The sequence below is a fragment of the Lynx rufus genome, unplaced genomic scaffold, assembly GCF_022079265.1.
Source record: "Lynx rufus isolate CCGP_SWC_20201006 ecotype Redwood Valley unplaced genomic scaffold, mLynRuf1.p SCAF_17, whole genome shotgun sequence".
NCBI lineage: Eukaryota > Metazoa > Chordata > Mammalia > Carnivora > Felidae > Lynx > Lynx rufus.
Window position 1 is genome coordinate 44,568,523 of NW_025814831.1, and position 12,267 is coordinate 44,580,789.

Here is a 12,267-nt window from a genome sequence, read left to right on the forward strand (position 1 = left end):
CCCTACTTTCTAATAATATATAGTTCTACTTCTTTTGTATGTCTCCTTGAGTAATAGACTGTTTAGTTTTTGTATGGTTTAGAATTTTCTATCAATGGTGTCAAATAACATGTAGTGTTCGGAGATTTGCCTTCGTAGAAGGCACAAAAAACACAAACCATGAAAGAAAAATCCGAGACAACTGTCTCTCTTAAAAACAAAAAACAAAAAAACAAAAAAACCATGAATTTGTCCTCCTATTCTTCAGATAACCTTTACCATAACCACACTCAGTGTTTTGCCCTGATTTCTGTTTTAGGGACAGTAGGGCCTTTTGAACTTTTATAACGCAATTTTAGTGAAATTATATTTTATAAAGTATTTACACATAGGTATGACAGTAAATAGTACCACGAACACTATTTGTCAAATGTGAAAAAAGGAAGTGTTTTGGTCAAGGTAGATTAAAAATTTTGAGGTTTTTTTTTTTCTTTAATCTTTCCAAATATTTTTAAATCACAGACTGAGGGACCAAAGTGATACCCGATGCTAAGAATGAAGTGTTTCAGGTGCTGGCGGCAGAATCTTTTTAACTTTGTCATGCTGAGAAATATATTCGGGATATACGACATTATGATGTCAGGTTTGGGGATTTCAATTTTTTTCTAATGTCTGTTAAAGGCCATATTCCGGGGCGCCTGGGTGGCGCAGTCGGTTAAGCGTCCGACTTCAGCCAGGTCACGATCTCGCGGTCCGTGAGTTCAAGCCCCGCGTCAGGCTCTGGGCTGATGGCTCAGAGCCTGGAGCCTGTTTCCGATTCTGTGTCTCCCTCTCTCTCTGCCCCTCCCCCGCTCATGCTCTGTCTCTGTCTGTCCCAAAAATAAATAAAAACGTTGAAAAAAAATTAAAAAAAATAAAAAATAAAAAATAAATAAAGGCCATATTCCAAGGAGCAAGTCTGTTATGTAAATAACTGAAATGAAAATTCTCTGTACTGTCATTGATAAATATTGTTTTTTTCAGTCAAAGCCCAGGCAGAACACTGAAATTTTGCCATTTACTTCCTTAAAAGTGTTTTACTTATTTTTAAGAGTTTATCTTATTTTTTAAGTAATCGGTACACCCTACATGGGACTTGAACTTACAACCCGGAGATCAAGAGTCGCGTGCTCTACCAGCTGAGCCAGCCCAGTGCCCCAAAAGGGTTTTAAATATAAATTTACCAGACTGAATGTTCCATATTCTTCCCTGAGAAAATGCGTCAAAAATCCTAGCAATGTTGTCTGGTCTCCCCAGGTCCAACGGGCTTGATTGAGGTAGGACGAGACAGGAAGGTAGACATAGGGCAACAAGCCAGCACCGAAGCACAGACTCAGCTTCAACAAAGAGCCCAGGGAGAGTTCCTGCATCAGAGCACATTGGGTTGTCTAACAACGTTTATTTTAGTCCCTTCATCCCCGTACTTCCAGAACACAGCGAGGAAAACACCAAAATGTTTACTCAGAGCTGATCTCTCAATTTATAGTTAAGTTACCCCAGAATCCTATGTTAAACCTTCTGAGTCCTGTGGATTACTAGAGAATTGCATCAGCCTGAATTCCTTTGCATGGCAGGTGAAGCAAATAATATTAGTGAAGACTCCTGAGTATCATGTGGATTGCATGTTTTATATTTAAAACCATGTCATGACATGTATTACTCTAATACCAATTCACTTCACCACCATCATCGGGAGTAGGCTTCAACTATATTCTCTCTTGTGATTACACACTGATGATATGATTCTCTCTACAAGGGTTTTGGATATTTTGTGGAAATAGTGGGCACAAATGAAGCTAGCTTTTAAATTACCTCCCAGCTCATCCAAATGCTTTCTCCTCAGTTTACATATAGGAAGGAGTACTGATGGAAATTTGTTGTATGTAACAATGCTGTTACGTTCGTATGAGAATGTATTTTTTCATCTGCACATTTCTAAAATAAAGGACAGTACTGACAAAGTCTCATAAAGATTATATCCAAAAGAATTCTGATATGCTAAAGACTCAAAGAGTGGTTGCTTTAGTAATTGGGAAAGGGAGTCTCTTACAAATATCATAATTGGAAATTGCCAACTTTTCCTTTACAAAAAAGGAAAATTCATATGTGACAATGAATACAAGAACCAAGGTTCACATTCACCAGAAGTAGAACAAGCAGTTGACTTATATTAACATTTTCAAATAAACACTCTTAATTGAAAATGGAGTGTTTTTATTATAGTACTGATTTCATTAGATATTTCTAAAGAGGTAATGAGATGCACAAAAATGATGCATGAAAAGAGTATAAGAAATAGCTAATCGGATAACATGTCTTTGCTATTCTTAAAAGTAATTTTAAATAAAGCAAATGTTTATATTTTGACAGTTCCTACATGTTGTAAAGTTTGATTTAAAGTGGCACGATGCACAATTTTCCTTTTGTGGGGGAAATACACAGGGAGACAATTACATGAGAGCGTTTTCAGAGAGCACTGGAGAGTGGCTCAGAGTTCTAGCTGCACAGACATTAGAATCATCTGCAGAGCTTTTTGAAAACATTAATGCCTGGGCTTCACCCCAGACCAATTCAAACAGAATTATTTTAGGGTGGGATCAGCATAAATACACACACACACACACACACAATATATATATACATGGATGTATACATGCGTATACATATATGTACACACATATACACACTTTTTAAAAGCTTCCTAGGTAATCTGAGTAGCGAGGGTTGCAACCAACTGACTCAGGACTTCGTACTCTGCCTCAAATCACCTGACCAGTGAGATCCAAGTACCCTGTCACTTTACTGGTAGACCTTATTCTAGCCTCTGCTATTTAACTAGTGAAAATGAAATGCCCTTTGAAGAGTCATACTTCCCAAAATGTCATCATGCATCAGTAGCTGACCTAAGTATGGGAAAAACAGGCTCTCAGACAAGGCTCCCACATTATCAACTCTGAGTCCTGCATGTTTCATAGAAAGAATATGGCTCTTCTTTCAATTAACTAACACAAGACATTTCCTTTTTTTGTTATTATGTTTATTTATTTTTGAAAGTGAGACACAGAGCGTGGGTGGGGGAGAGGCAGAGAGAGAGGGAGACACAGAATCCGAAGCAGGCTCCAGGCTCCGAGCTGTCAGTACAGAGCCCAACGTGGGGCTCGAACCCACAAACGGTGAGATCATGACCTGAGCTGAAGTCGGACGCCTAAGCCACGCAGGCGCCTGAAGACATTTACTTTTTAAGTTCCTGACTGTCAATGCACTGCTCTGGTATCTGAAAGCACCTTCTCTGATGTCAGAAGCCTATCTACGAGTAAGGCCACCAAGATGGCAACATAGATCATTCCTGACTTCAGTCTTCCCCACAAAAACACCAGCTAGCAACTATCCATAGACAAGACATCATTGTGAAGAATCCCAGGATTTAGGGGTGAGGCTGAAGCGCACTGTGCACCACAAGGACTAAGAAGGGCTGCGTTAGGAAGAAGGAGGAGCACTCTGACTGCATCACCCCACCCCCAGGCCAGCACTGCACTGCACTGGCAGAGCATCCCTGGGGCTAGTTTTTCCAGTGGGAAAAGACAGTCCCAGATGGACATCCAGCTCCCCCAACATGCAGGACACTTCCTAGGAGGCTCATTCAGTTCTCACCTCATGAGGACCATGGTGGGGGAAAGGGGTTGGCTGGGCTCAACCACTGGGATCACACAGACAGGAGACGGGGAGCAGGGTTTTCAGCAACCAGTGCTCAGATTTGGCAGATGGTGTCCCTCCTGGCAGCGGTGCCCAAACAGAGATCCCAGCCAGGGTTCACCCACCTGCAGGGCTGAGCCAGTAGCTGATCTCACCCTAAAATAATTCTGGTTTAATTGATCCGGGGTCTACTTTAACATAACAAAGTCCGCATATGACAAGTCCATAGCTAACATCATACTCAATGGTGAAAGAAGGAAAGATTTTCCTCTAAGATCAGGAATAAGACAAGGGCACCCACTCTTACCAACTCCTGTTAAACACAGTCCTGGAAGTACTACAGAGTATTCAGGCAAGAAAAAGAAATAAAAGGCATCCAAATCAGAAAGGAAGAAGGAAAACTGTCTCTGTTTGCAGATGACATGATCTTATATAGAGAAAATCCTGAAGACGCCACCAAAAATCTGTTAGACTAATAAATGAATTCAGTAAGGTTGCAGGATACAAAATTGATGCATAACATTAGTTGTGTTTCTACAGACTAAAAATAAATTGCCTGAAAAAAAAGAAAATTATCTCATTTACGATAGCATCAAAACCGATAAAATATCTAGCAATAAATTTAACCAAGGAGGTGAAAAATCGATACGTTGAAAACTAGAAGGCATTGATGAAAGAAACTGAAGAGGGCACAAATAAATGGAAAGATATCCCTCGTTCACAGATTGGAAGAATTAAAAATTTTTAAGTGTCCATAATACACAAAGCCGTCTATAGATTCAATGAAATCCCTGTCAAGATTCCAATGGCATTTTTAACAGAAATAGAAAAATGAACCCTAAAATTTGTATGGAACCACAAAAGACCCCAAATAGCCAAAACAATCTTGCAAAAGAGGAATGAAGCTGGAGGCATCACACTTCCTGATTTCAAACTACATTACAAAGCTTTAGTAATCAGGAGGCAGTTCAAGATGGCAGGGTAGGAAGATTCTGAACTCACCTCCTCCCACGGACACAAATTTACAAAGACCTGAAAACTACCTGAACAAGCGCCTCCACAACGAAGAACAAAAGGGCCACCTGAAAACGGATAGAAGAGGCAGAGACATGGTCTTACAGAAAACCTCACCCCAATGCTGCAACCCACAGTCAGGAGGGATCTCGTACATACAGGACTTCTCCCTGAGGGGTATGGGGTTTGTGCCCCACATAAGGCACCCCAACCTTTGGAACCTGCACCAGAGTAACAACCCCCCACCAAATGTCTGGTTTTGAAAGCCAAAGGGGCAAACATTCAGGAAATTCACGGTTCTGTAGGAAACAGAGACTCTGTTCTTAAGGGCTCAACGTGTAGACGCACTCGCCCCAAAACCTGGTACAGAAGCAGCAGTCTAGAAAGTGCTAGACTGTAAGTGAAGAAGATTCATTTGTTAATCTTTTTTTAATTTTTTTTTTAACGTTTATTTTTGAGACAGAGAGAGACAGAGCATGAACGGGGGAGGGGCAGAGAGAGAGGGAGACACAGAATCTGAAACAGGCTCCAGGTTCTGAGCAGTCAGCACAGAGCCCGACGGGGGGCTCAAACTCATGGACCGCGAGATCATGACCTGAGCCAAAGTCGGACGCTCAACCGACTGAGCCACCCAGGCGCCCCTCATTTGTTAATCTTAAAATGTCTGCTGTAGGTGCAGAAGCCTGGTAGAACTCTCTCTGAGGACAGAGACGCTGGAGGGTACCATTTCTGGCGTTCTTCCTTGACCCTGTTATTGCCAGTGAGTGCGTCCCATTCCTGTGTGCCACTCCATCGTGGCTCTACCAAAGCCAGCCAGTGTGCACAGCCCACACAGGGGATGCCCCTTCAGTGCGTGGATCTGGTGATCAAGGGGGATTGCGTTTAGGAGTCCTATGGGTCTGAAACCATTGGAAAGACGGTTCTTAACAAGCTACCATCCCCGAGGGGCTGCACCGACAACAGACTAAAACACACCCTTGGTCTTCCTGTGAAAAAACTTCAGCCTGAGGGGTGGGGAAGTTTTAGATTTACCACACATCTAAAGGCTACAGAAGTGCTCTCAGGGAACGCTGGCTGAAGGATACCATCTTTGAGCTCTCACCTGGCCTCACTACAGCTTGCTGGCATCTCCCAGAAAGAAGCTCATATACTCGTCTAGAGCCCCGAATTTGCATCAGTCCCTAAGCGGAGGCCTCCAGATTGCTTGGTCTGGAGGCCAGCAAGGCCTATGATTACAGTCCCATGGGACTATATATATATATATATATATATATATATATATATATATATATTTGCATACATTAAAGATGCTAATTGAAGTTCTAGTTTCCAATCAGCCTGAAACTAGGTGCTGAGATCCCTCCGTCTGGAACACTCACAGGCCTTGACACAATAACTGGAACCTACCAAGGAAAGCCCAGGCTGCTCAGACAATCATAAAGGCTTGAGAGACAACTAGAGCAAGGTTAAACAATGAGGTACATCCCCTACACGATGCGACTCCTGCAAGACTAGGAGAGGCAGCCATTTTGCCTAGTATAAAGAATCAACCTCAGAGAGTCAAGTAAAATGAGGAGACAGAGGAATACATTTCAAATGAAAGAACAAGATAAAACCCTGGGGAAAAAAATCTTAATCAAACAGAGATAAGTAACTTGCCTGACAAAGAGTTAAAAGTACTGGTCATACAGATGCTCACCAAACTTGGGAGAAGAATGGACGTACACAGTGAGAAGTTCAACAAAGACATAAACATAAGGCAGTACCAAAGTCACAAAATGGAAGAATCCAATAACTGAACTGAAAGATACACTATAGGAGTTCGAGAGCAGGCTGGATGAAGCAGATAGAATCAGTGAGCTGAAATAGGGGGAGTGGCACTCACCCAAACCAAGCAGCAACAAGAAAAAAGTTGTAAAAGTGAATATAGCTTAAGAGATTCACAGGACAACATCAAGTAGAAAATCATGTGTATTATAGGGGTCTCAGAAGGAGAAGAGAGAAAGGGGCAAAAAGCTTATTTGAAGAAATAATTGCTGAGAACTTCCCTTACCTGGGAAAGGAAAGAGACATCTGGATCCAAGAAGCCCAGAGAGTTCCAAAGAAGATGACCCCAAAGAGACCCACACCAACACACATTATAATTAAAATGTCAAGGGGTGCCTGGGTGGCGCAGTCGGTTAAGCGTCCGACTTCAGCCAGGTCACGATCTCGCGGTCCGTGAGTTCGAGCCCCACGTCAGGCTCTGGGCTGATGGCTCAGAGCCTGGAGCCTGTTTCCGATTCTGTGTCTCCCTCTCTCTCTGCCCCTCCCCCGTTCATGCTCTGTCTCTCTCTGTCCCAAAAATAAATAAACGTTGAAAAAAAAAATAAAAAAAAAAATTAAATAAAATGTCAAAAGTTAAGGAAGGAAGGAAGGAAGGAAGGAAGGAAGGAAGGAAGGGAAAAGAAAAAAGAAAATTATAGGCCATATCAGATATCCCTGATGAACATCAATGCAAAAATCCTCAACAAAATATTAGTAAACTCAATTTGACAATACATTTAAAGGATCATATACCATGATCAAGTGGGATTTATTCCAGGGATGCAAGGATGATTCAACATCTGCACATCAATCAACATGACACACCACATTAATGGAGTGAAAGATAAAAATCATATGATCATCTCAACAGATGCAGAAAAACCACTTATAAAATTCATTGACCATAAAAACTCCCAACAAAGTAGGTATATGGTCACTGAAAGGCCATATGTGACAAGCCCACAGCTAACATCATACTCAACAGTGAGAAGCTAAAAGCTTTCCCACTATTATCAGGAATAAGACAAGGATGCCCACTCTTAACATTCTTAATCAACATAGTATTGGAAGTCCCAGCCAGTGCAATTAGGCAGGAAAAAATATAAAAAGCATACAATTGGAAAGGAAAAAGTAAAACTGTCACTATTTGTAAATGACACGATTTTATATAATGAAAACCCTAAGGACTCCACCAAAAAGCTGTCAGAACTACTAACCGAATTCAGTAGAGTTGCAGGGTACAAAATCAATATAAAAAAATCTGTTGCTTTCTTTTTATGCAGTAACGATGAACTATCAGGAAGAGAAATTAAGAAACCAATTCTGTTTACAATTGCATCAAAAAAGAATAAAATACCTACAAATAATTTTTAAAATAATTTTATTTATTTATTTATTTATTTATTTATTTATTTATTTATTTATTTAGAGAGTGAGCAGGCAAGAGGAAGAGAGAAAGAGAATCTTAAGCAGGCTCCATGCTCAGCATGGAGCCTGATGTGGGCTCAATCCCACAACCCTGGGATCATGACCTGAGTGGAAATCAAGACTCAGACACTCAACCAAATGAGTCACCCAGGCGCCCCTACCTACAAATAAATTTAACTAAGGAGGTGAAAGACCCATACACTGAAAACAATAAGACACTGATTAAAGACACTAAAGAAGACACAAATAAATGGGAAGACATTCTATGTTCATGGATTGGAAGAGTTAGGACTGTTAAAACATGCAAAGCAGTCTACAGATTCAATGCAATCTCTAACAAAATTCCAAAGTCATTTTTCACAGAAATAGAACAATCCACTTGTATGAAACCACAAAAGATCCCAAATAGCCAAAGCCATCTTGAAAAAAAAACAACAAAGCTGCAGGCTTTTCAAACTATACTATAAAGCTACAGTATTTAAAACAGTATGGCACTGGGGTAAAAACAGACACAGATCAATGGAATAGAATACAGAGCCCAGAAATAAACCCAGGCACACATGGTTAATTAATTTATGACAGAGAGGCAAAAATACACAAGGGGAAAAGACCAGTCTTTTCAAAAAATGGTGTTAGGAAAACCAGACAGTCACATGCAAAAGAATAAAACTGGATCACTATCTTACACCACAGACAAAATTAACTCAAAATGGATTACAGACTTGATTGAAAGACCTGAAACTATAAAATTCCTAAGAGAAAACATATATACATACATACATAATATGGAGTATTATTCAGTCACAAAAAAGAAGGAAATTCTGCCATTTGCAACAACATGGATAAAACTTGACAGTATTATGCTAAATGAAATAAGTCAGACTGAGAAAGGCAGATACTGAATGACCTAACCTATACGTGGGATCTAAAAAACTGAACTCCCAGAAACACAGAGTAGATTGGTGATCACTGGAGGTGGGGTTTAGGGATTGAGGGAAGTGAGTGAATGTGGTCAAAGTGTGCAAATAGTTATAAAATGAGAAAGTTATAAAATGAGTAAGTCTGGGGGATGGTCATTATAGTATTGTACTGTACATTTGAAAGATGCTATGAGAATAGATCTTAAGAGTTCTCAACACATACGCACACACAATTTTAACTACATGAGGTGATGGATGTGTTAAGAACCGCATTGTGGTAACCTCATATATCAAATCATCATCCTATATACCTTAAACTTCCACAGTATTATATGTCAATTGTATCTCAATAAGCTGGAAAAAGAAAAAGGAAAAAAATGAAGACTGGAAAAATAAAAAAGACGCCAGCTAAGATCACGGACAGCAGGGTGTGAGGGCACCCCCATCTGTGTATCCGTCAATCTGCAAGGAAAATATTTGCGCCTCCTCAGGTTTGTACTCTATAGAAAAGCCTTCACTGAATTATATTTTTTATGTTATATCTCCAACTTTAAAAAATCAAGGGTTTATATAATAAAAGACTAGATAAAGAACTTTCTGTATATTCTATAATACCACTATTAGACACTGCCTGCTACACTAATATTCCTTACATAATGGACGTGATTGACTTCACAGAATCCAGTTCCAAGAAAAAGTTGATCTTTCCTGTCAATTGTTATGTTCCGTTTTTATTTCTTTTTGATCGCACAATAAGAATTTTATAACCTCCATGTTATCCTTTTTGCTTTGTTGCCAGAAGCTAAGGACAAAATATGTTCAAGTACAGTAAATACAATTACCTAAAGTTTTGGAACAATTTCCCTATTTCTGTATAATAATTTTATTAAACATGTATTTTCTAATATAATTCTGACTATAGCAACAAACAATGAAATGATAAATAAATGTAGCTGACAAATAAACAATAATTAACAAACCAATAAACAATAAGTAAAATGACTCCAGTGTTGGCTTTGTATTTAGATTGCTTCAACCTCTGGGAGGAAGACTGACAGAATAAAGGGCTTCCGTCTTTCCAAAAACTCACACCTAACTCAGCTCCCTGCCTTCTTACGTACATCTCCTAACGCCTTACAGAGTATAGTAATTTTCTCATGTCGCTTTATACCGCTATTTAAATTAATAATAATTTTTCCTTTGAGAGAAAGGAAAAGCTGAAATAAATCATCTTGAATTCTACAGAAATCTGTTCTGAGAAAACAGGATTGTTATTTACCAGAGATTTTATTTTTTGGGTCACAATAGCAGTGACAGTATCTTGTTTTGTTGGGCGCTGCATCCCTAACACCTAGGGTAGCATCTGGCAGCGAGCAGGGGCTTGACAAACAGCTGGATGAATGAATAAACCATTATGAATACACTATCCTTTGTCTTAGAACATATAATAAAACAATCAAGGAAATCTGTTATTAGTGTTGTAACTCCTATTTTTATCACGGTGCTGTTCAGAATCACTAAGAAAATGATGAAACAGGCGAGATGCCGCTGCAATCAATACTGCATTTTTGTAAATCCTATTTTTTTCCAGTCAATGTTGTTAGAGCCTCAGGTCACTTACACATTATAGAAAACTAAAAAAAATTTAAAGCTACACATTTTCTGATGCCATAAATGTTATATCGGGCCTTAATAAAATATTATGAATTTTCATTAAAAACACTCAAAAACCTACCTTCTCTTTTAAAAGTCGGAAGAGAATCCATGGTATTATGCACAAAATATAGAGTACTATTGTGTGCTGATTACATAAGCTAAGGCCACAGCAGAAAGCACCAATTTTAGCTATCTGGAAAAAAAAAAATCTAAGTTAAAAATTTATTTAAAACTCATAAGTAAGTACGATGGTAAAAAACTATTCTTTATATTAAAACCAAGCACTTGTACCATAGGTCAGGCTGAAGTCAACCTCTTAGACACAAGCAGTCACACTTCAACAGACACTAATATTTATCACCATTATTTTTTATAATATTGCCCATTGTCATCCAATCACTGCAGTTTGACCTTACATGACTGCCTTCAAATTAAGTTTCCGAAAGTTCTGTGTGATGACTAGATAAGTCCTAACAATAATAGGATACTGTATCATTGAAGTAAAACCTGTAACTAAAGCTCAGTCATTCTTTCCGTTTCATTTTTTCTCCTAGTAAATAAAGTACAATAGGGACGCCTGGGTGACTCAGTTGGTTAAGTGGTCGACTCTGATTTCAGCTCAGGTCATGATCTCATGGTTTGGGAGTTTGGGAGTTTGGAGTTTGTGAGCTGTGCTCACAGCTTGGAGCCTGCTTCAGATTCTTTGTCTCCCTCTTTCTGCCTCTCCCTCTCTCTGAAAAATAAATAAATGTCAAAAAAAATTTTAATAATAAGTAAAATAAAGTATAACACTTTTTTATTTAGAAACCAAGTCATGGGTGCTGTTTTTGCTTTTTTTGAACATGTGCAATTTTCATAATCAGAAAAAGTTATTTTGAACAAAAAGTAAACTCTAAAGCAGCACAGAACTGTTTATGGAAACCCCAGATAAACCAGGGTATTCTTCTGTTCATATATTCTTTAGCAACAAAAAGTTGCCTATACTAAGATGGTTTGGTACTTTCCAATGTGTAGACTGTAAGCTCCTAGAAGACCGGGTTCCTTCACATTTCAAATGATTCTGATATTAGCATTTGCCTTATAATTTATTGTAACCTCTTCTGAACTACTTTGTTTATACATTTGATACTCTTCTTATAGTTAAAAAATAGTACAATATTTTGGGTTTTTTTTTGAGGGAGAGAGAATCTTAAGCAGGCTTCTCGCCTAGCATGGAGCCTGATGCGGGGCTTGATCTCATGACTGTGAGATCATGGCCTGAACCGAAATCAAGAGTCGGATGCTTAACTGACTAAGCCACCCAGGTGCACCCCGCCCCAACAGTACAAATTGGATCTTTTTGGCAATTAGAGAGTCAGTCAATGTACCATATTGGCATATAACCTAAGGTGGTCAGTCTGGAGCTTGGCCTCTTACGACCACACATGCGCACATGCACACACACGTGACGGTGGGGCTAACCACCAAGCCTATCTCTCCCATAGGCCTCGGAGGGGGTTCCAATCCTCTCATTCTCCAGAAAGCTTCTGAACTCTGAGAGGAAAAAAAGTCCCATGTTGTATAAAGGCTATCACGGGTCACCGTAAAAGAACTCAGAATATTTTCTCTCTCGACATGCCTAGATTACCTTGACAGTAATCAGATCAGATACACAGCGCCCAAACCAAAGTTAAAAGGAAATATAGCAACTGTCTAAAAATTAAAACAAAAAGTGATTTCACTTTGATCAAAA

General features: G+C 39.2%; 1 protein-coding gene across 7 annotated transcripts in view; it reads right to left on the reverse strand.

Moving 5' to 3' along the window:
- Nucleotides 1-12,267, reverse strand: part of TMEM260 (transmembrane protein 260) — a 72,979-nt gene that overhangs the window by 35,288 nt on the left and 25,424 nt on the right. For 6 of the 7 annotated variants that reach the window (XR_006962082.1, XM_047079594.1, XM_047079591.1 and 3 more), the window contains 2 exons: nucleotides 10,615-10,728; nucleotides 1,203-1,382 (listed from right to left, as the gene is read on the reverse strand). Coding sequence is in view for 6 of the 7 variants with exons in the window: in XM_047079594.1 (XP_046935550.1) it covers nucleotides 1,203-1,382; nucleotides 10,615-10,728 (294 nt within the window). In the remaining variant the exon portion in view is untranslated. The remainder of the gene's footprint in view (nucleotides 1-1,202; nucleotides 1,383-10,614; nucleotides 10,729-12,267) is intronic. The other variant, XM_047079593.1, reaches the window with a different exon arrangement.